Here is a 24,849-nt window from a genome sequence, read left to right on the forward strand (position 1 = left end):
GAATTAGCAGCAATTATCAATGATGAAACAAATCCTGTAGTCTCTACGGTTCACATTTGTCACAACATTAGTAATTCAGCAATGTTGAATAATGATCTCCATCAAAAAGGATCTTGCAGCATTTAAATGCTTGCTTCACATCAACTGCCAGGGAACCGGCTGAGCTTGAAATGCTCGAATTGTAAATGATACTGCAACTGTAGCAAATGTTATTTTACAGATACTGAAATGTTTTAGATTTTTTTTCAATTGAATACCTATAGTTTATTTCTGATTTTTTGTAAAAATGAGTCTTTCATCAATGCCTCAAAGGAAGACATAGTGTTGAGTTATGCGGGAATCTTGGAGGTACTCTGAACTTAAAACTAGAAAGGAGTAACTTTGTCAACAGAGTGGTGTTGTGCAAAGTGCAGAGTTTCGCAGCAACTGGGCTTTTGCTGCTATCTACATGAAGTTTGCACATTCTCCCTGTGACTGCGGGGGTTTCTTCTGGATCCTTTGGTCCGAAAGATATATTGGTTGAAAGGTTAATTAGTCACTGGAAATTACCATGAGTGTGGGTGTTTAATGGTAGAATCAGAGGTTGCGAGAGAGAATAAGCTTTAGAGAAATACTACAGGAATTGGATTGATTGTTTTAAGAGCTGCCAATTACTTTAATGAACTGAATGGTCTCCTTTTATGTTATAAGGAAGTATATAGAGCCATATTTTGTTTGTTAAGATATCTCAAAGTTTTCATATTTCAATTAGTTTCATTAAATTTACAGTCAAAGTTATAAAGGCGCCAAATGTGGCAACTATTTTAAATATAGTATCACCAAAAACAGTGGCAGCTGATGCAACATTTTGTGGTTTAACATAAGGAGGTGTGTTCACTAACACAGTGGGTGAATGCTTTAATCTTTGAAAATGTAATGGTCTTCATAGATGGTTAATGCTGATTTAGAAAAACATGCAAATAGAAATGTGCTTTAAACTCTGACAACACAGCACTCTTTCAATACTCCACTGGAATGATATCCAGGAGAGCTATCTGTGGAAGTGATGGAATTGGATTTGACCTATGAGATTCCGATAGCTTAAAAGTCAATCAGCACCAAACAAAGCTACAGTTCTTAGAATTTTAATGTAAGACAGCAGGTTTGTCATCTTCAACAGGAAATATTTTGCAGAACTATCCTGAACGACTCTATCCTGTTTTGTCTTTCTTGGAAACTGACAAGAGAACTCAAGGGATTCCAGGATTTTATGTTTCGCTTAAATCTGAAATATCATACACCGTGCTTGTATTTTTGTGAGTAATTCCAAACATTAAAGATTAATTCCGTTGTGACTATTTTGGTGAAACAAAAATCATTGTTTCAGACACCTAAGGGAATTTATCATTCAGGGACAGAAATGAAAAGAAACTTTCTTAACTTTTAGGATAATAATTCTTGTAATTTTCTAGATACTCATTTACTAAGCATATTCCTGACAGACATCAATAGATTTTTTTGACAACAATGAATCAAGAAAGGCTGTGAGATAGTAAAGAATTGAGTAAAAGATGAGCTTTGATTTTATTGAACAGCCTAACGGACCTTGTATTTCTTGTAATTTTGGCATCTGATGTGATTGGGGACAAGAAAATATAATTAAATACTTCCTGTCATGGTTAAAAAGAATTTGGTCTCACCCTAAAATTAATTATGTTAAGTACCTTCAAGGAAATTAATATTCTTAGCTTTTCTGAAAGAACCCAAGATTTAAAATAATTATTTTCAAGTGAAATACTCAAAAATGCTAGAGAAACTCAGCAGGTCACATAGCATCTATGGAAAATAAAGGGTAACCAATAATTAGGGTCTTGAGTTCCTACGGATGGTGCATGACCTGCTGAGTTTCTTCAGCACTTTTGATTATTCCACGCAATCACAGCATCTGCAGACTTTTTTTGTTTAATTCCATAGTTATTTTCAGTATTTATTTTGATTTGTTGGTGTGCCTAGTGCAGTGTTTGAATGTATTTGTATTTATATTACTTCTTCATTGTAATTGTCTGACTGCATTAGTTTGTTTTAAATTTGTGCAGCATATTTTCATAAAACAAATGTTATCACTGACTAAATTAAAAATTCCTTCATTTAATGATTTAACATGAGAAACAAATGCTTCAATTTACTGTTCAATGGGGCATATAAGTGGATTTAGGATCTTATAGTCATCTCTGTCGCTCATCTGTGGTGTATGGAGTCCCAATAGTACAGGAGAGCCCATGGGATGAAAGGGATGACATTATATTTGAAGGGATGATCGGTGTTCAGACTAATGGACAATAAAATGATTGTAAATAGTTACAAAGTTATGACAGTTTTGCACTCTATTATTGTATGTTTTGCTACTTATTATAATAACGGTATTTTATTTCCTGATACGGATTGCACCTTTGCACCAAGTTACTCACTGATCAACAAAGTGTTGCATAGTATGGGTTGACTGTTTTTGGAAGCTAATGATCAATAATTTCCTTGTGTCAATGCATCAATTACAAATAATTTCTCAGGTAAAAATTTAAAAGAATATGCAGAAACAGAAAAAGAAACTGCAGGTTATTGAAAATGAGAAATAAAAAATAAGTCCAAAAGTGCAAGGTACATACAACAGAAATATTAACAATTGGAAATTTGTCATGGAGAGTTTTGTTCGCAATCCCTGCTCATTGAACATTGCCTGACCGGCTGTATAATCTGGCGTATTTCATTTTGTTGATCTTCTGGATATAGACATGGGTAACATCACCCTTCATGAGCTTAATCATATCATATCAATGAACTAGTGAAGATGAATGACCGCATACTTGTTGCATTGTCCCATGATTTTGGCCAGGAATCAGAATGCGCAGCATATTTTGAAACATTTCTCCATTCAAAGTGGTTCCAGAACCAAACTAAGTAACTACATACCTGATTGATTAATTATCTGATTATCTGTCAGTTAATCTACCTGTCAATTCATTCATTCAAAGAAGGAGAACATTTGGCTGATTTGAGTTCATGTCTACTCTCAGAATTCCCACATTCCTGAACACTATTCTCTCTCACACACCCAATGACTCCACTCAATTTTCCTGCCATCCACCAACACGAGAAGCTATTCACCATCACCATTTAACCAACATGGATCAGTGAAACCAGAATATCCCGGAATTACTCACATAGTCACAGGCAGAATGTACAAACACTCCTATACACACACATACACACCCCTACCTGCACACACACGGGCCCCTACCCGCACACACACACTCCACCCAAACCCCCTACACCCACCACTAAACCCACACTGCCCAAAACACAGACTTCTACACACACCTACTCACATTCACACCTCTACACACACACCCCGACACACATACACACCCCTACACATAACATCCCTACACATGCATCCCTACACTCACGCACACCTACACTAACGCACCCTACACTCACGCACCCCTACACTCACCACCCCTACACTTGAACACCTACAAACACACACAACTCTACACACACACACCACGACACATACAATCTCACACCCCTACACGCACACAGCCCTACATACACTCCCTTACACACGCACATCCTGACACACGTACATCCCCATGCACGAACTCTGACATGCCCCTGCACATACACTCACACTCCTACACACACACCCATACAAGAACACAGCCCTACCCACACACAAACACACCCTACACACACACCCCTACCCCTACTCACCCACACATCCTACCCCGGCACACACATACTCCTACACATACACCCCTACTCACACAAAACCCTACACACACCCATCACACACATAATCACACACCCTTTCACACACCCCAACACACACATCCCTACACACGCACCCTGAACGTATGCACCTTGAACAAATGCACACCCTACACTTACAAACCCCTGTATACACGCAACCCTGCACACATGCACCCCTACACACACTGCTAGGCACACACACCCCTACACACATCTGCCTACACATCCCCCTACGCACACTCTCCTTGCTCACACCTCGACATACCTCTACATAAACACACAAAAGCATACACTCATACATCCCTACACACCCCAACAAACACACACCTCTATACCCACTCCTACCTCTGCACACACTCATCTACACACACCCTACATGAACACACTCCTGCCCCACACACCCCTGCCTACACACACCCATATCCCTCCACTCACACATCCCTACACACACACACCCCTACATATATATTGATGCACCATCAATTACTCAAAAGACTGTTGAGAAACCAATAGGTTTTTATTCACTTAAGAACAACGGGACATCCATACTGTTTGACTGTCCTGCACTGAGGAGGGGGCTGTGGAACAGTAACCTTTAGACATGAGACTGTGGGGAGAGGCCACAGGTACAATTGGCCAATAGGAGTGTCTGACCAGATAATTATGCACAATGGTGGTTTATTAGATTCACTCTGTAGCACTATCGATCAACCATATTAGACTGAGAGTTGTGACTAATATACTTTAATCACCTTAAGACGTCAATATATCTCACATGTTGCTGGCCCAGTTCCAAGGCAGGTACTGTGAGAGGAGTTTGGGCATAACATCCTTTATGGGGATTTCTGAAGGGAGGAGTCACATGTGCAGTGGGCCGGCCAGCCCATACAGTGCATTTATACTGACAGCATTAATAGCTATACACTGTTTCCTCCACATTTAGCACTTCTTTTAAAACAAAGTCCAGTGGGGTGAAGTGAGTCAATGTCCATTACAGGTCCAGTGTGTCTGATGGTCTCATCTGTCGTTGGGACCGTTGTAGGGTTTGCTGTGGCTCAGCTGCTGGCTCCTGGGTGGTGTCTTGTGTGACAAACTGTGGTGGCTGAGAGGGAAGTTAATGGAACCATGGGGTTGCTCGGTCTGGGGTTGGGGTGGGGTGCCAGCCAAGGTTATCATGAGTAGATGTTGATTAGTTTGTCGAGGAGTCTCCTGCATGTGTCAGGTCTTGGATGGAAACAATGTCCTGCCACCCATCCTGGTACTCCATGTAAGCATATTGGGGGATTGCATTGAGGAGCTGGACCTTCTCAACCAGAAGGTCAGTCTTGTGGATCCAGGTATGCCTCCGGAGCAGGTCAGTAGTGTGGTTCCCAACGCCGACTTCCTGGAAAAGAAAAGAGCCTTTCATGCAGAGGAGGGACCCAGTGGCATGGAGCACCTCAGGGAGGACATCTTGCCACTGGGAGATAGGCAGACCTTTCGACCTGAGGGGTAGGAGGACTGCCTTCCAGACAGTGGCATTCTCCTTTTCTATCTGGCTGTTCTGGCGGGGATTATAACCCGTGGTCCTGCTCATAGCTATGCCCTTTGCCAGCAGGTTCTGGCGCAGCACCTCACTCAAAAACGAGGATCCCCAGTTGCTATCGATATAGCAGGGGTAGTCGAACAGAGTGAATTTGCTGTGTAGTGATCTTGTGACTGTTGCCGTGGTCTTGTCTGGGCAGGGGATGGCAAAAGGTAAGCAGGAGTATTCATCGATGATGGAAGAGAGGGGGCCCTTAAAGTCCATACTCAGGCATTCAAAAGGGTGGGTGGCTTTAATCAGGTGGGTTTTGTCTGGGCGATAGAATTGGGGTTTACATTCAATGTAGCTCCAGGTCAGTTCCCTGATATCTTCAACCAAATAAGAGAGGTTGGGAGCTACAACAAAGTTTTAGAGCCTGGTGACTCCGGAGTGGCGGAGGTTGTTGTGGAGGACTTGGAGGCAGTCCAACTACATGTTGATGCATGTCCCCAGGGGCAGGGCATCGGGAGGCTCATTGAACTTCCCGGGCCAGTACAAAATCTCATGTTTGTTGGTGGATAGCTCAATTCTCCATCTCAGGATAATGTCATTCTTAATTTTTCCACATTGTTTGCAATAGAACATAAAAGCGCCTCCACGTTGGTCAGTCAGGAGGGTGAACAGTTTGCTGGCCCGTGTAGTGCTTCCAGTGGTGCACAGCTTCCACTATGGCCTGGGGCTCCTTATTGATGGCTGAGTGCTGAAGTTCAGGATCCTGGAGGGTTCGGGGAAAAAAATACCATGGGCCTACCAGCCTAGTTGAGTGTGGCAGCTAATAATGATTTCACCAGGGGGCAGGTTTTGTCGCGTAATTATGAACCTATGGGCATAATAAAAGAACCCCAAGGAGCTTATAAGGGATTTGAGGGTATGGGACAATGGATCTCCAACAGGGGGTCAGGGTCAGGCCCAATTACATCATTCTCCACCACGCAACAGCCATGAAGTGCTGAACACTTACTTCTTTTGGTTGTACGTTAAGTTGAGGTTTTTGGTCGTCTGGAGAAATTTCTGTAGATCAGCATCATTATCCTGCTGGTCATGGCTGCAGATGGTCACATTGTCCAGATAGGGAAATGTGGTCTTTAGCCCGTAGTCATCCATTATCCAGTCCATCTCCATCTGAAAGACAGAGAGCCCATTGGTAAACCCAAAGGGGACCTGGAGAAAGTGGTAGAGGTGGCTGTCCACCTCAAAGGCAGTAATACAGGCTGTATTCCAGGAGGATCGGGAGTTGGTGGTAGGTTGACTTGAGGTCAATGTTGAGAAGGCCAAGTACTGGATTATTTCATTCAGCATGTTGGCAATAGGGGGGAGTGGGTAGGCATCCAGCTGGGTGAAACAGTTCATGGTCTGACTATAGTCAATGACCATGATGTGTTTCTCTCTGTTCTTAATTACCACCATCTGTGTTCTCCAGGGTCTGGTGCTGGATTCGATGATCCCTTCTGCCAGAAGCTGTTTGACTTCTTTGATGAAGGATCTGTCCCCGGGGCTGTATCACCTTTTCTTGATTACAGGGTTGCAGTTGTGGGTGACGTTCTCAAACAGGGACGACGGTGGGACCCGGAGGTGGACAAGACCGCAGGCTATATTTGGAGGGGAGGTCAGGTGGTTTAAAAATTGGTAGTTGCGGACCATGGGGGGGGGGGGTGTGGCCCGTCAAACTTCATTTGGATGCTCTTGAGCCGGCACTGCAACTGCCATGATAAAGAGCTTAAAATTCTTGTACTCGGTGCCCTGCAGTCAATGTCACAGTGGAGCTGCCATGGATCTCAGCCAAGTGGGATTTGGAAGCCAGGGAGACCTTACACTTTTGCAGGGTTACCATGAGGGAGTAGCACTGCACTGCGCCCAGGTGAATGAAGCTCTCCATGCTCCCTGTATCAAATAGGCAGTTTGTGACACAACTGTTTATCTCGATGTCCTTCAGGGTCCTGGCCATTTGATGTGGGCTGTCCTGATCCAGAGTAATCAAGGCCAATGTCTGATTGTTGTCTGAATCGCTGTTGTAGTACTGGTTCTGACCCCCTCCCCAAGATGGCTTTCCCCATGCCACACATGCGGTGCTGCTTTTCACCGCTGGAAGTGACGCCGGAGGTGGTTTGTCGTCTCCATGGTCCTGCCGATCTATTCCCCGCAACCAGAAGTGGAACTAGAAGTGGCGCGATCCAAGATGGCGGTGGCTGCTAGCTGCACGCAGCACTGCTGGAGGAAGATTGGGACCTACATACCTTTCTGTAGTATCCCTTCTTCCTGGAGGCGGAACATGTAGCATTTCAGGCCGGGCAGCTCATATGGAGATGTTTCGCATAGCTGCAGAAGTAGCACTTCAGGTGCTCAATGGCGGCGGCAATGACCTGGAACCCCGTGTCCCAAGATGGCGGTGCCCTTGCTCCCCACATGCAGCCACATTTCTTGAGGAGAAGACCTCCGTGTTCAGCTGTGCTGTCTCGAGCACTTTACCCAGGTCGACGACCGCTTGTAGGCTTCGATCGCACTTTTCCAAGAGTCTCTGTCTGTTATTAACAGACTTGAATTCAGTCATATATGCATCGCCTATCAGTTCCTCTAAGTGGACACCAACAGACATCTCTACAGCCGCAGGCTTTTCCCAGCTCCCACAGGACCCACATGTACTTATCCACCGACTCACCAGGTGCTTGTCTACGACTGCCCAGCAGGTACTTGGGCGTAGATTACATACATCAGGGTCCAATACTGTCCCTGCAAGAACTCCATTGGAGCCGAGTAAGTAGTGCAGTCCCTTATTATCTGAAAAACGTGGTGGCCGACCTGAGCGAAGAGTAGATCTCGTTGTTCTTCCTCACTCTGCACATCATTGCATCTCATGAAAGCATTGAGGCAGTGCAGCAATTTGATGGAGACCTCCAGATCTTTAGGTTCAGTGCCCAGTTTATCCGCCCATATTGCCCTGTCCATGGCCCAAAAGTAAAGGTGATTAAATTGAAGTGCTATTGATCAACCACATTTGACTGAGAGGATTTAATCACCTTAAGACATCAACACATCTCACATGTTGCTGGCCCGGTTCCAAGGCAGGTACTGTGAGAGGAGTTTGGGCTCAACAGCCTTTATAGGGCTTTCTGAGGGAGGAGTCACAGGTGCAGGAGGCGGCGAGCCCATACAGTACATTCACATCAGTACTAATAGCTATACAGTGGTTCCATCACAAACCCGTTGTTTTTAAAGAGTCCAGCAAGGATAAGTGGAACTTACAAGGTTACAAATTCAGTCTTTCAGGCAGTCTGGTCATTTGCTGGGATCATCGTAGTACTGGTTGCGGCTGTGGTGCAGCAGCGGGGTCTTGGATGGTCTCAGGTGCCTCTACATACTCATCAGTGTTGTGCTGGTGGATAGGTGTCGATGAGTCCAGTGTATCCTCCCTTAGGCCAGAGATAGGATACCAGGGGTCAGGTGCATCATGTGTGTTCAACATTGAGGGGTGTGTGGGGGGATCAGCAGTGGATTCCAGGGCACCTGAGGGAGTCAAGTCCCTGACAGAGACGGTGTTTGTCTGTCAGGTATGCTATGTAGGCATATTGGGGGTTGACATGGAGGAGGTGGACCCTTTTGACTGGGGATCAAACTTATGGCTCCTCACATGCTTCCAGAGAAAGACTGGCCCTGGGGACGTCAGCCATGCCGGTAGTGTGGTCCATGTCGCAGATTTCCTGGGAAAGGAAAACATACGTTCATGTGGTGTGGCATTTGTGACAGTCAAGGACCTGATAAAGTGGAGTGCATCCGGGAGGATGTCTTGCCAGCGGGAGACTGGAAGTCTTTTAGACTGCAAGGCCAGGAGGACTGCTTTCCAAACCATACCATTCTCCCTCTACGCTTGCCCATTACTCCGGGGGATGTAGCTAGTGGTCCTGCTCATGGCAATATCCCTGGCCAACAGGTACTAGTGCAGGTCATCACTCATAAAGAATGGCCCCCCAATCACTGTGGATGTAACTGAGGAACCCAAATAGAGTGAAGAGGCTGTGCTGGTCCTTGATAACTGTAGCAGCAGTCATGTCTGAGCAGGGGATAGCAAATGGGAAATGAGAGTATTCATCAATGATATTAAGCAAATGCACGTTGCAGTCAGTGGAGGGCAGAGGTCCTTTAAAATCGACACTTGAGTCGCTCAAAGGGATGGGTGGCTTTAATTAACTGCACCCTGTCTGCCCTGTAGAAGTGTGGCTTGCACTCAGCGCAGGCCTTGCAGTTCTTTGTCATGGATTTGATCTCGTCAATGGAGTACAGCAGGTTGTGTGCTTTGACAAAATTTTAAAAACATTGTAAATCTGGGGTGACAGAGATCGATGTGGAGGTTTTATAGCCGGTCAATCTGCGCTGGCACAGGTCCCGCGGTACAGTGCGTCTGGCAGCTCATTAAATTTCCCCGGTCAGTACAAGATATCGTAATTGCAGTGGACAGTTCAATCCTCTACCTCAGTATTTTATCATTTTTGATTTTGCCCTTCTGCTGATTGTTTAACATGAACGCAACTGCTCATTGATCAGTCAGCAGGGTGAATCTCTTACCAGTCAGGTGCTGCACTGCTTCGACAATGGCTTGGACCTCTTTTTTGACTGAGGAGAGTCGAATTTCGCGGCCCTGTAGGGTTCGGGAAAAAATTGCGACTGGCTTGCCTGCTTGGATAAGGGTGGCTGCCAGGGCGAAGTCTGACTCATTGCTTTCCACCTGAAATGGGGTGGATTCATTCATAGCATGGATTGTAGCCTTGGCGATATCTGCCTTGATGCGATTGAAGGCTACACGAGTCTCCTCCGTCAGAGGGAAGGATGTGGCTTTCATGAGAGGATGGGCCTTGTCTGCATAGTTAGGGATCCATTGAGCATAATAGGAAAAAATCCCCAATGCATCATTTCAGGGTCTTGAGGGGGTCACCAGGAACAGCCGCATAAGGTCAATGATTCCATTCTCCATGACACAGCCAAGGATGGCAAGGCGGGTTGTGCAGAGCATACACGGCCTTATATATAAGGTTAAAGAGCATGACTGTTTTGAGAAATTTCTGGAGGTTGGCGTCATGGTCCTGCAGGTCGTGGCCACAGATGGTGACGTTGTCGAGGTACGGGGAAGTGGCCTGCAACCTGTACTGATGCACCATGCAGTCCATCTCCTGGAAGACCGAGATGCTATTCGTGACACTAAAGAGGACCGCAGGAAGTGGAGAGGTGGCCATCTACCTTGATCCTCATGTACAAGTGGTCCTCTGGGTGGATAAGGAGCTGGTGGTGTGCCTACTTCAGGTCGATGGTCGAAAAGACCCAATATTGGGCAATTTGGTTGACCATGTCGTCGATGTGTGGGAGGGGGTTGCATCCAATTGAGTGTATCTGGTGATGGTCTTACTGTAGTCAATGATCATCCTGTTCTTTTCCTCATTCTGCACTATTACTACCTGTGCTCTCCAAGGGCTGGTGCTGGGTTCAATGATCCCTTCCTTGTGTAAGTGCTGTACCTCTGCCCCGATAAAGGCCCTGTCCCCAGCACTGTACCATCTACTTTGGTAGTGACGGGTTTGCAGTCGGGAGTGAGGTTGGCAATAACAATGGGGGGACGGTGTGATTTTAAGTGTAGAGAGCCTTCAGGTCGTACGTGGTGAGCAGTTGGGCTGTTGGCTGTATACGTAGGGGGTTACGGAATGCGGGAGTGAAGAGTGGACAGTTCAAAAATTGCCGGTTATACACAGTGAGGGGTGGATGGGCCCCATGGAACTCCCATCACGCTTTTAAGGTGACACTGAAAATCCAGTCCCAATAGCACAGCAGCGCAGAGCTGTGGTATTACCATCAGCACCCTGCACCTTTAGAGTCACTACGCAGAAACCCCAGATGTCCACTGTGTGCCTCTTGGATGCCAAGGAGACCTTCTGGTTGACCAGCAATACTGTAAGGGAAAGGTGGCACACTGTGTCCTGGTGCATGAAGCTCTCCGTGCTCCCACTATCAAATAAGCAACTCATCACGTAGCCGTTTACCTGAATATCCAGCTTTGAACTGGTGAGTTGATGTGGGCTGTCCTGGTCAAGTGTAATGGAGGCAAATGTCAGGTCACTGCGCATCGCTTTTGTGGAAGACGATGGTGTCCAAGGTGGCAGCCCCCAGGGCCCACACGCGGCACTGCTGGATCAAAGATGGGGGCCTCCACAGCCCGCATGCGGCACTGCTAGATCACCAAATGGCACCCCCCATGGATCGCACATGGTGCTGCTGGCCCCCGGTGATGGTAGTGTCCAGGACAGCACCCCTCACGATCCGCACGCAGCTCTGTTAGGAAGAGGTTTCGACTTACGCACTTTGGCATAGTAGCCCTTCTTCACGCAGCTGGAGCAAGTTGAATCCTTCTCTGGGCAGTGTTTCCTCTGATGCTTGCCCAGGCCATAAAAGTAGCACTTTGGATACTCCCTCAGCACCACGGCTGTGGTCAGGTCGCCATAGGAGGTGGTTGCGGAACATTGCTGCTGAGGTTGAGTCGTTAGCAGAGCAAAGTGGTGGTGGCACGTCCCAAAGTAGTGGTGGCGCCTGGGGTAACCACGAGGCAGCCACATTGACAGTTGCATGGGCCTCCATGTTCTGAAGAGCCACCTCCAGCCTACCTGACAGTTTGACAGCTCTCCACAGACTGAGATCCCCTGTCGGATGTAGTTCAACCTGATTCCTGTGATGTAGGCATCCCAGATCAGGTCCTCTGTGTACTCCATGGCTGACAAGCCCTTGCATTCACAGGCCCTGTCGAGTGCTCGCAGGGCCTGAAGATATTCAGTGTTGTTTGGGGGTCTGTAGAAGGTGTCTGGCATAGATGGCATTAATCTTGTGCAGATACTGACCTTTGAGTATGTCCATGGCTTCCTGGTACAATGAAGCGTCCCTGATCATGGAATACACCAGGGTGCTGACCCGGGAATGCAGCTCTTGTAGCTTATCAGTCTCTGATCGCATAATGGTAGAGGAAGCCTGTTGGAATGCTTCAAAACAGCGTAGCCAGAGCTCAAAAATAGTGGATGCCTATTTTATAATAGTGGCTCAATCTCCAGCTTTTCTAGCTTGTGGATCTGCTTCATTACTTGAAAGACTGTTGTTGAGAAACCATTACTTAAGAATAACAGCACATCCATACATGGAGCATAATGAGTGAGACCCTTAGCTTGGATAATAGAAGCATAGTAAAGCCTTCCCATTTGTCTTGACATTCATTTTGTCATTGAGGTTTATAGTTTCTGTTGATCGAGAGGGTCCAGAAAATAATCCCTTCCTCCTTAATGTTAAAGATATTGAAACAAGATCAACTTGGAAAAGTCCCTCATGCTTGACAGATGCTCTGATGTCAAGGCAGCTGTGTTTAGGAGTGGTCTGTTTAGCTTAATATAGCAAAAGCTGGATTAAAGATGCATCATTTCAATTTCTAAACTAAATTTGGCTTGCAGATGTGTTTGTGCTTTGTAAATCCTGAAAGACCATGAGCTCATAGAATCATGCAGAATGGAAACAGGCCATTGGGCTCATCATGTCTCTGCCAACCTGAAACCAGCTAAAAGTACTGGAGAACAAATCAGCATTAATTGTGTCTTCCATCAGACAAGGCTGTCACAAACCAAGTCAGCAGTTGCTGAAGATCACAAATTCTGTCTATTTGGAAAATTTGACAGTAAACTCATTTGCATTCAGGGATTCTGTCCTCTGTGTCCATATCGCTCAATTGGCACATAATTTGGGAGTCCTGAAGTACATCTATGAACTGATACTTGACTGTTCAAACAAAAACATATTTTATTCTCAGAACCAAGTAGACTGATCTTGGCGAGTTAAGTAGCCATGTAGAAATAGGCTGAACAAGCTCCATCTTGGTACAGATAATGAAAATCACCCTTGTGTCTATTTTGAGTTGATATTCTCAAACATCTAACTTGCAAGAAGTAGTTGCAGCAAGACGACATGAAAACACTTCTGGTCTGAATAATAGTCTTACCCTGATCCATCACTTGAACTTTCAACCAAGCGTGACTCATGTTTTGCTGATTTGGACCATTGCCCAGACTTCAGAGGTGAGCTTCAAGCCATCCCTGAGGGCAAAGGAAAATCTGCCTTAACCACACTATCATTTGTATAAAATCTGTATGAGCTTGAGCATGTTTCTGAAAATGATTAATTTGATTAATGAGATATTTTCACATTGTGGGAAAGAACAAGACCTTGAAAGAGGGAATGTTTTTGGTACTTTGGATGGAAAGAATTAAGAGTATTTTGTCGAACTAACTTGTAAAAAGTGTGCTCAACCTGAAAATGAAAGATTGCATTGCCATCACAAGAAAATTTGACTGGAGGATAGTGTTGCAAATAACTCTGCTCTGAGGATGCTAATATCTGTGGAAGTTCCTTAGCTTCCAGCAATGTTGAAACAAGATCAATAGCAATTTTCAAAGATCAAAAAAGTAATAAGAATTTGTGCTTGAGATAACAATAGAGGTGAACAGGATAAACACAGCATTGTAACAAGTAGTAATTCAAAAGTAGATATGTTACAGAATGGAGGACTGTCATTTACATTGTGAGCAAGTTGAGCATTGACAGATTGAGAGCTTCACTATATTCCACTCCTGTGGTCTCATAGACAGAATTGAGTAATTGGGCCTCGACTGTACTGAGGCAGTTCGAGGTGGATACACATAGTCATTGACACCAAGGACCAGTGTTCTGGCTCAGAGACAGTGAACAGGATGTTGGGTGTCATGGGAGACCAAGATCATTGTCTGATCATGAAATGGCTAATCTGTCCCATTTTACTTTATTAGACACCAGGTTATGGAATGCATATATTGTATATAATCAATTATTAATATTATTGGTTGTAATGAGGCAGGTATGCATTCAAAATAGATACCCTAAACTTTATTGATTTAAATTAGCATTTATTCTAAAGGGAAATAGTCTGGAACATACAAAAATTCATCTTCTCTCTACCAATGAGATAAACTTGTATAATAAACATTTGGTACTGTAATTGAAGCAGCCCTGATACCTGTGTAATTCTTCAATCCTTAACTGCAGCTATCAGTAACTCTAGAGTCCAAAGGTGTGATGGACACCCAATGTTAACACAATTATCTGCACCACTTAGGAAGATAGAAGCATAGTTACATATTTCAAAAATAAGCATATTTCAACAATGCATGTTATTGTCTACAAAGATCCTGATAAAGCTGTAAATTCTTTATGATAGAGACTACTGATAGTCAAAATGGATTCTGAACTTTATATTTGCCAACAGACCGGTCCATCCTACTATCATTGTTTCAAGATGCACCTTTCTATGTATCATGGTTTACTGCAAAAAGACTTCAGTACAATCACTTAGAATGGAATCCACATAATTTTGCTGAAAATTGGAAATCTCTGATAAGCTTCTCAGATTCCAGTTCAAAGAGTTCTGGGAAGGAATGAAGGAAACAATCCATTCCAAAAGTGAAACATCGTATGAGTTTAGCATTGATGCTGGTTTGAAGCAAGACTCACTGGCTCATTTTTTTCTCCCTCTATTCTTCCTACATGCTCTTTGAAATCATTAATCTAGAGTGAAGATGGATAGGAGCTTGTTCAATGTGAGACAAATGCAGAACAAAAGTCCTGCCACCCAGATTATTGTTCAGGATCTACTTCAGATTATCTCTCATTCACATGATGAATTGAAAGTTTTCTGAAGCAAGAGCCAAGTGCACCATCGGTGTCACAAAAAGCTGTTGTCATATGGCAGCATCCTAGTCTTCCTCAGTCAGTCCCACTTTCACTGTCTCAGCTTTGACCCATTCATTTAACCTTGATAGAAAACCTGATGTGAGACTTGTGTTAAACAAGAAAGTCTGCAGATCCTGGTGTCAAGTGCAATACATAATGTGTGCTGGAGAAACTCAGCAAGTCACGCAGCCCCTATAGAATGTAAAGGATGACCAGTGTTTCGGGCCTGGCAAAGGACCCAGGCCTGAAACATTAGTTACCCTTTGCTTCCTATGGATGCTGCATAACCTGGTGAGTTTCTCCAGCACTTCTGATGTGAGACTTGATGTCAGTCATTTCTGTAAACCTATTTCACATGGAAGCACATGCTGCTAACCCTGAGTATGAAGGAGTCTGCCTGTCCACGTGCTATTGGTGCTGTTATTTATGACTCCAATAGCTGGGTTGCAGGCTCCAAGCAGAGAGGAGATTTAATAGCTTCTGCTTTCAACCAAAGGATCACTGACAGTGAGATGCTGAAGAGAACCAACCAGGAACCTATGTAGTGTCTGCTGGGAACTCGTGATCTTACTGCCTGAAGTAAGTGAGGTCGTGCTTGGCTTTAATATCATCCACTGAAGACAGTATTCTGTGGCCAACAAAACAAGTGCCTTGCAAAGGCTAAAGTTCAGAGATAGTGACAAGATAAAGCAAGGTATTAAGAAATCTTGCAATTTTTTGTATAACCCACACATGACCACTCACTCCAGAGAAGCCAGGTCAATGCCTCTACAGAGTGAAAACAGAAAAATGTTGGAAGAACTCAGCAGGTCACGTAGCATCCAAAGGAGGTAAAGAGATATAACCAATGTTTTGGACATGAGCCCTTCAAAGTATGAGCAAAAAGCAGGCAGGCATCTGAATAAAAAGACTGGGAGAGCAGCACAGGCCAATAGGCAAAAGGCCATAATTGGACACGAATAGGAGGACAAGAAAAAAAAGGGAGTATTGATCAGGGGAGGGAGTGGCTCTGAGAATGCAGCGCTGGATGAAAGGTGACAGAGGAAAAGGGAAAGAGAGAAAGACAGAGATAGAAGAAGGTAGATATAGGGGAAGGGGAGAGACGAGGTGCGGGGAGAAGGTTCACAGAAACCAGAGAAGTCAATGTTAATGTCATCTGGTTGAAATATGAGGTGTTGTTCCTCTAATTTGTGGGTGGTCTCTGTCTGACAGAGCATGAGACCATGGACAGATATGTCAGCATGGGAATGGGTCGGGAATTGTACTGGTTGCCACTGGTGGATTGTGGCAGACAGAGTGAAAAGGCTCAACAAAGTGATCTCCCAGTCTGCATCCAGTCTCCAATGTAGAAGAGACCATAATGGGAGTACTGGATGCAGTAGATATCCCCTGCAGATTCAGTCACCTCAAGGAGCCAGCAGGCACCTTCAGCCAAGACAAGAAAATGTGTATGTGCCACACTCCCACAGTAAATGCAGCATTGTAAGCTTCTTACCATAGGCTGTGGGATTAATGAATTGTATCCTGAACTGAGTAAATGATTCCAAAATATGTATATATATTTATTTTATGTATGTGTGTGAGTGTGTGTATGAATGTGTGCTATATATTGTAGCATGCTCCATGTCTGGAGAAATACTGTTTTGTGTGCATATACAGTCAGATGATAATATACTTGAACTTGATTCTTCCCAGCTGGAGGTTTATGGGAAATTTTGTTCAGAGTTGAGTTATAAGTGCAGTATACAGAAGTGCTATAGAAACTCAGCAAACCATACAGCATTCAATGGAAGTGAAAGTGTAGATGACTTTTCAGGCCAGTGCCCTTCATTGGAAATGTTTACCTTATCGAGTTGTAAAGCGTTGTTAGTGTGTTAAGGTAGAATCAAAATTTGAATGGGCAGTTCTCCCAATAGTAATTTGGCAAATAATATAAAACTCATTGTACTGCAAAGATTTGTGTGTTTGTCCAGGTACATTATAACTCTAGTCAATTAAAATGAATATGCTTAACTTCATTCTTAAGTAAAAAGAGATTTCTAGTAGCCCTTTATTGACTGTAGTTCTCTGGGTATGGGTCAGCTTTGACTTTTGCCTGGCCAAATTCCTCACTCATATCGTTAACAAAGAGGAGCTTTAAATATTTATTACACTGCATCTATACCTGATTTTGCTAAAGTAGTTTCCATAGCACATCAAGCTGATGTGGTCATATTGATAACAAAGGAATAAAAAACATATGTTAATTTTCACAGAGAGCTTTGCACTCCCTCTCCTTATCACCTTGCTGATGGAATCAGACATTTTGGTGCCCGCAGATTGGCGCTGGACATTTTGGCAAAAAAAAGACTTTTGTAGCCCTTCAGACATTTAGGTGCGCACAGTTTGGCACCGGCCTGGATCCCTGGCCTACTCACTGTCTGCTACTGCCTGAACCCTCAGTGTTTCAGAAACTCACTCCCCCCCCTCCAGAAAACCGCCCCCCTGGTGGCAATGGCAGTGGCAGATCTAACTGCAGGTCATTAATAATATATTGCAGGATATTAATTATATGTATGTGTATGCAAGTATCTTGTTAATAACACCTATCTGCACCTTATCACTTGTACTGAGGGCTGTGACTGCTCTTTTTGGTTAACAGTGAGTGTTACTTTTGATCATTTTATTGCAATTTCTTGTCAAAAGCTGCGTGAATGACACTGCAGAGAGACAATGGCAACTGTGGTTTTAGTCACAGTGCTTGCAGTGAGTTGCACTAGATGTGTTAAACAAAGAATCTTGAAGATAGTGTCTTCATGTGGAGAGAAAGAAACATTAGATTATTTTTTTAATTAACAATCTTTAATAATTAATAATTTTTACAACAACTGGATTGTTTTTAACGAGTGTTTTTAATTTTTGAATAATTTTAAATTCAATTAATTATACATTCCATTATATCTAATTAAACTTACAAAATATAATAAATATATTGTTATAATTTACCAAAAGCCCTTGTTTTTGATTGTTCCCCAACTGTTTTTAATAATTTAAATATATCTCTATGAGCTACAAAAAGCTATTGTTTGCCAGGGGAGTGGTTTCCTGGGGGGTGGGAGTTTCTGCATCACGGAGGGTTCAGGCAGTGTGGCTGGATGGAGTCAGCCAGTGGACAGTGAGTGGGGCAATGGGAAAAATTTCCAGTGCCAAAATTTCCAGTGCCAAACTGTGGCCACCAAAATGTTCGGCACTAAATTGTGGGCACCAAACAGTGAGGGCCAAAATGTCTGGAGCAATAATATCCTAGACCCATTGCTCTCCCCACTTTCTATCCCCTCCACATTAGCAACTTTGCCCTCAGTTTGCTAGACACTAAGCTCTGAAGTCATCCGTCTAAAGTAAAACACAAAAGTCTCCAGACACTGTGGTTGAAGTGTAAACACTATGCTGGAGAAACTCAGCAGATTAAACAGTGTCTTTTATATAGCAAAGGTAAAAATACATAACCGATGTTTCCGGCTTGAGTCCTTCATCAAGATATGGAAAAATGTTGACAGGCCTCTGAATAAAAAGGTAAGGAGGAGGTGTGGGGAAGGAGCATGGTAGCAAAAGCAGGAGAAGGAAGGGAGGACATAGCAGTAAGCAAGGGAAGGAGGGATGGATAGATGAAAAGAGAGGGAAGGGGTGGAGAGCTGAGGGAAAGAAGACAGGGAGAATGGAAAGGAGGGGGAAAGGAGAGCAGGTTAGCAGAAACCGGAAAAATCAATGTTAATGCTGGAGAGGGCCCTGATGGAAAATCAGGTGTTGTTTCTCCAATTTACAGGTAACCTTGGTGGGATAGTACATGAGGCCATGGGTAGACCCTGTAAGTATGTAAGAGAGATGCAGAACTGAAATGGTTGGCCACTGGAAGGTCTCTGCCACTGGTGCGGATGGAGTGAAGGGGTCAGCAAAGTTAACCCCCAGGCTGCGCCCAGTCTCTCCAATGTAGAGAAGGTCACAAAAGGAACTCGAGATGCAGAAAATCAATCCTATGGATATACAAGTGAAGTGCTGCTTCACTTGTAAGGCCTGTTTGGGACTCATGTCTGTGGTGAGGGAGGAGGAATGGGTACATGTGGCACCTCCTGCAGCCACAAAGGGAAGGTGTCAGGGGCTGATTGGTAGGGAAGGATGAGTGCACGAGGGAGTTACAGAGGGAGCGGTCCCCTATGAAAAGAAGAGAGGGAGGAGAGGGGAAGATATGTCTCGTAGTGGGATCCTGTTGTATGTGCAGGAAATGTGTTGGTTGCAAAGGCTGGTGGAGCTGTAATTAAGGACATAGGGAAATCCTGTATTTGTTGCTTCTGGGGGCAGAGGGGGCCATGGCAGATGAGCAGGAAGCAGATGAGGGCTGAGTTGATAGTGGTGGAGGGAAGCCACATTTGTGGAGGAAGGAAGACATTTCAGAAGATCTGGACTGGAAGACCCTTTCTTGGGAACAGGTGCAACAGAGACAGAGAAAATGCGAGAAGGGCAATTCATTCACTTAAAGCTCTCTGCTTCTATCTCCACAATTAAAGCTCTGCTTAAAAACAATTTCCATAGCTGTGGTGCGCTGAGGTAGCAGCGAGCAAGCACAAAACGCAAAAGACTGTACAACAGGCTTTATTCCAGTAAAAGTCTGAACACCAGTTCAAGCCTTGGTGTCTCCCTGTGTGACTGGCTCAAGATGGGCCAGCTCAGGTTTATATTCAGATCAGCTGATTGACAGCCAGCCAGGTGGAGTCAGCCCCTTAAGTGGTCTTCCTGCAGGTACAGAGATTGCCCCCTGCAGTCAGCTGGTGGTCGTATCACCACAGTAGCCAAAATTTTGGTGAGTTGTTCTGATAATTCCTCACTGACTTTAGTGTTAGAGATACAGCATAGTAAAAGGCCCTTCTGGCACATGAGCCCTCACTGACCAAATATACCCATGTGACCATTTAACATATGTCTTTGGGATGTGGGAGGAAACTGGAGCATCCAGAGGAAACTCACATGAACATTTGGGAGCATGTACTAACTCCATACAGACAGCAGCTTATTCAAACCTGGGTAACTGGTGCTGTAATAGCATTGCCCAAGCCACTATGCTAACTTCAATCTTGCAAATGTCAACTTTTCAACAATTCTATTACTGTAATATTTTTGTAAGATTGGCAGTTACTTGTTCTGGTGGTGACGCAGGCAACCCTATCTTCCAATGATGTCGCAGGAAAATAAATGAAATCCAGACTTTTTTTGTGAATGTTGCCTCACTAAGTACCTTTTCTTTCTCCAGGTTTATGTTCGAATATCTGAAGTTTTGAGCATTACCGATGAAACCCGTGTTCTCGAAGCATTTATGGCAAAAGTGTAAGTAGGTTTCAAATAAGTTCAGTTACAAGAGGTGCATGAAGCAATTTGTATTATGATAATAAAAAATGAATTTGTTTTCTTTTCAGAGATAAATGATCCTTTATGAATCTCTCTAATCTTCGTCAGGCTATTTTATATGCAAAATGACAGAAGGTTAGAAGTGGAGAAGATTCGAGTCAACAATACAAGACAAAATCATTTAGAAACTGGGCAGGGAACTCTAGAAAGGCTGCCTTAGTTAGAGTGTGGTGAGTTAGTCCAATGTGCACAGCAAATGGCTGCTGTTAATTAGAGGATGGACACACATTTATGGGAGAAAGGAAAAAAAGGCTGGCATGAAAGGGGTAGAGGAATAAGGATGGAGGGAGGCTTGCGTGGAGCATAAGCATTGGCCCAGATCTGTTTCTGTGCTGTACTTTCCTCCGTGCATTATCAAGTTATCAAGGGATAAGTTATCTACTTCGATATTCTTTAAAATTTTTGCAATGGTTTTAAAGTATCTTGAGAGAATCCAGGCATTGCATTCATTAGGTACATTCTTAGGTGCACTGAAATTACTGTAAATGAACCCTTTTTTGTCATATGTACATAGTTTGTGCTCAGAGGTGGAGCAAATTGCCCTCTCCTCTGATTTAGAGCCTCATCAGCTCTTCCCAAAGTTTCCTCTGAGCATCTCAGGGCAGACTCTTAAGGCTCAGTCAGCTGTTTCATCAATGAATTTCCTTCCCTATCAGCTGCTGCACTGATGAAGAAGTTGCTGCCTACATGTTGCAAGATGTTGATCTTGTTGAAAAATGCCAAAAAGCATTTGTGTAACATAAGGTTCAGACAATGTGGGAGTCTGGCTTCCCTCATATGGCATTCAATAGCTCTAGTATCTTTGAATTCTTCACCATAAATATCATAAATCATTCAGTATTCACAAGAAATTGAACTGAACTAATCAAATAAATACTATGGTTACAAGACTGAATAAGAGGCTGACCATTTTGCTTTTCCATCACATAAAGGCACAGATCAAGAGAGTGATGGATATCTTTCATTTCCTTTGGTGCGTACATCTGTATAAGAAGCTCTGCACTCTCCAAGACAGAAGTTCTCTGTGCCTAGCTGCCAGTTAAATATTCAGTCAGTTTGCTATCACTACAAACATGGCTTCAACAAGTGTACTGCAATAAATCAGCAAGGTTTCTCTAATGGTCTTTCCCAAATTGTAGCTCCACTAATTGGAACAACAGGCACTGTAGATAATGATGGTGGTGAGTTTATTGTCATATGCATTGTGCAATGTAGATATGCACCAAAATTCTCACTTGGTGCAGCTGAACAGGTACATAGTAAACAAAAACAATTACAAAGCATTCTTAATTGAATTAAAAAGAACCAGTAAATGCAAAAAAATAGACAAGGTTGGCGTAGCATTTAGCGTAAAACCTTTATAGCGCCAGTGATTGGGATTGTGGTTCGAATCCCATTCTGTCTGTAAGGAGTTTGTAAGTTCTCCCTGTGTCTGTGTGGGTTTCCTCCGGGTGCTCTGATTTCCTCGCACCCTTCAAAAAAATACAGGGGTTGTAGGTCAATTGGATAAAATTGGGTGACACAGACTCGTGGGCCAAAATGTTCTGTTACAATGCTATATGGCTAAAAAAAATATTAACTTAAGTTGCTTTCCATCACCTTCTTTAGTGTCTTGAAAATTGATCATAGTTCCATCATTGTTGCTGGATCAAATGTAGTGAATGTGCTATGGAATTGTACAGTAGAAGTACCTTCACGTCACACAATAAAGTGGTTAACAAAAGTGAATTAGTGCTGCTTTTATCATGGGCAGTTAGGAATTGATATGAAATTCTGCCTAGAATGCCTAATCCCATGAAAGAACTACAAATTAGTGACATTTTGTCTTGGAACTGTTAATGAGAATGGACTCAACTATCTCCTCTTCACATTCAAAGGCCATCTTGGTGTCCTCTACTGTCATCGTTCTTTGGGTCACCTCTGCAGCTCAGTATTTGAGTATCCTATGGCTCTCTCCTCCTCACACCCAAAAGCTTTTCCTCCATCTCTGTGTGATAAGTCAAGAATATATGGATGCATGCAAGGGGTTTGACATCATCTAAGACAGCAGCCTGCTTGATTGGCACACTGTCCACCACCCTGTTCATTCATTTTCTCCACCACTGATGCACCGAGGCTGTGGTGTGTACCATCTGTTCACCTCAGATGATATCACAACATCCCTTAAGCCTATGATCCCAGTGACCAGAAAGGACAAGAACAGCCAATGCAGGGAAATGTCATCACCTGTAGTCCCCCTTCCACATAGCTGATTATTTCTGATATTGCTGTTCCTTCACAGTCTTAGGAACTAACTTCAGGAATTCCTCACCCAAAAGCATTGTCAGTATTCTGTCACTAAGATCATGACCACCTTCTTATGAACATTTAGAAGTATGCAATAAATGCTGCTTGCTAGCAATGCAAAGATTACAATTATTCTTAGTACCCACCTATGCCAGCAAATGGAATAAACAAGAGTGCATGCTGGAATTCTGATTGTTGTAGGCTGTTGCAGGTTCTCAACAAGCAGTAGTTTTATGATTTTTTAGACGTGTTTGGAGGAACTGAATAACTAAAAGGAAAACAGCCTTTTGGGGTATGTCAATGTAAGCACCCAATACTATGAGCTGCAAGCATGTTCCAGTAGGTTTCAAAGACAACCTAAAAACTAAGCCTCATAGACTGATTGAAGCAGATATCATTACTGCCATGCCTTGATGTAAACTTGGTGAGAAGCCAAATAAGCTGTATTGTATGCACATTATCTAAGTAAAATTTTGAAAAAGAGCCATTATCCATTGAAGACAGATCAAAATATCCTGTCTATATCTGAGCAGGGCAATCATCTTCATTGTGCTGGATCATCAGAATGGATTTTGGCAGGTAAGTAGATGTTTGTTTCAAATGCACCATACTTGGGAGAAGTTCAATGAAGGCATTGCAGACGAATTCCGGTCTGTAGCACATGTTAAAGAGTGAAGCCAGGAGTTCATGCAGAGACTGAGAGAGGGTCCAAAGAGTTTTAAAACATAGAACCCACATCAGCTTAACACAGTATAGACTCTTCAGCACATAATGTTGTGCCAACCCATATAAAACTTAGTCCACAACAATCTAATATATATCCATGTCCCCAGTTAAGAGTCTTTTAAATGCTCCTGTTGTACCAGCCTCCACCACCGCCCTCTGCAGTACAATCGAGGCACCCACCACTCTGTGTAAAAAAAAATTCAACCTCTCCCCTAAACTTTCATCCACTCATCTTAAACAGATGTCCTCTGGTATTTGTTATTGTCACCCTGGAAAAAAGATGCTGGCTGTGCACCCAATCTAAGCCCCTCATAATCTTACATATCTCCATCAAGTCACGTCTCGTACTTCATCACTCCAGAGAGTAAAGCGGAAGCTCTGTCAACCTTGCTTCATAAGACATGTCTTCAAATCCAGGGAGCATCCGGGTAAATCTCCTCTGCACCCTTGCCTAACCTTCTGCGTTCTTTCTATAATGAAGGGACCAGAAATGAGCACAACACTCCTAGTGTGGTCTAACCAGAGTTTTATAGAGCTTTAATATTACCTTGTGGCTCTGACATCCCCAGTAGAGTATGGCAGATTCCAAGATTTGATAAAGTGAAAAAACCTCATGACATTGAGGTGGCAGAGGTCATTGTGGAGGGCTTTGAGGCGATCCACCTGTGCATCTCATGACAGGGAATCTGTGAGCTCATTGAGCTTCCCTGGCCAGTTCAGGATGTCATAATTGTAAGTGGAGAGCTTGATCCTCCACCTCAAAATTTTATCCTTCTTTATCTTAACCCACTGTTTATTGTTGAGCATGAATGCCATGACCCATTGGTCTGTGAGCAGGGTAAAATGTCTGCCAGCCAGGTAATTCCTCCAGTGCTGGACTGCCTCAACTATCGCCTGAGCCTCCTTCCCTATAGAAGAGTGTTGGACTTCAGGTGCAGGAGAAAAAGGCAACAGGGAGGCTTGCCTGATTAAGGGTGGCGGCCAGGGTGAAATCGGATACATCACTTTCTACCTGGAATGGGGCAGATTCATCCACTGCATACGTTGCCGCTTTCTCAATATCCTTTTTGCAGCAGAAGGCTGTCCGTACTTCATTTGTAAAGGGGAAGGAAGTGGACCTGATAAGGGGCTGGGCTTTATCCACATAAATTGGAACCCACTATAATAAGAAAAGAACCCCAGGCACCTTTTCAAGGCCTTGAGGCTGTGGGCAGTCAGGATTGAGGCCAATGACCTCATTCTCCATGATGCAGGCGAGGATCACCAGGTAGAGTGGA

General features: G+C 43.8%; 1 protein-coding gene across 2 annotated transcripts in view; it reads left to right on the top strand.

Moving 5' to 3' along the window:
- LOC138743479 (ran-binding protein 17-like) overlaps positions 1–24,849 on the top strand; it is a 726,783-nt gene that overhangs the window by 397,174 nt on the left and 304,760 nt on the right. For both annotated transcript variants that reach the window (XM_069898924.1, XM_069898925.1), the window contains one exon: positions 20,406–20,479. In XM_069898924.1, the coding sequence (XP_069755025.1) occupies positions 20,406–20,479 (74 nt within the window). The remainder of the gene's footprint in view (positions 1–20,405; positions 20,480–24,849) is intronic.

This window comes from Narcine bancroftii, chromosome 9 (assembly GCF_036971445.1).
Source record: "Narcine bancroftii isolate sNarBan1 chromosome 9, sNarBan1.hap1, whole genome shotgun sequence".
Classification (NCBI taxonomy): Eukaryota; Metazoa; Chordata; class Chondrichthyes; order Torpediniformes; family Narcinidae; genus Narcine; species Narcine bancroftii.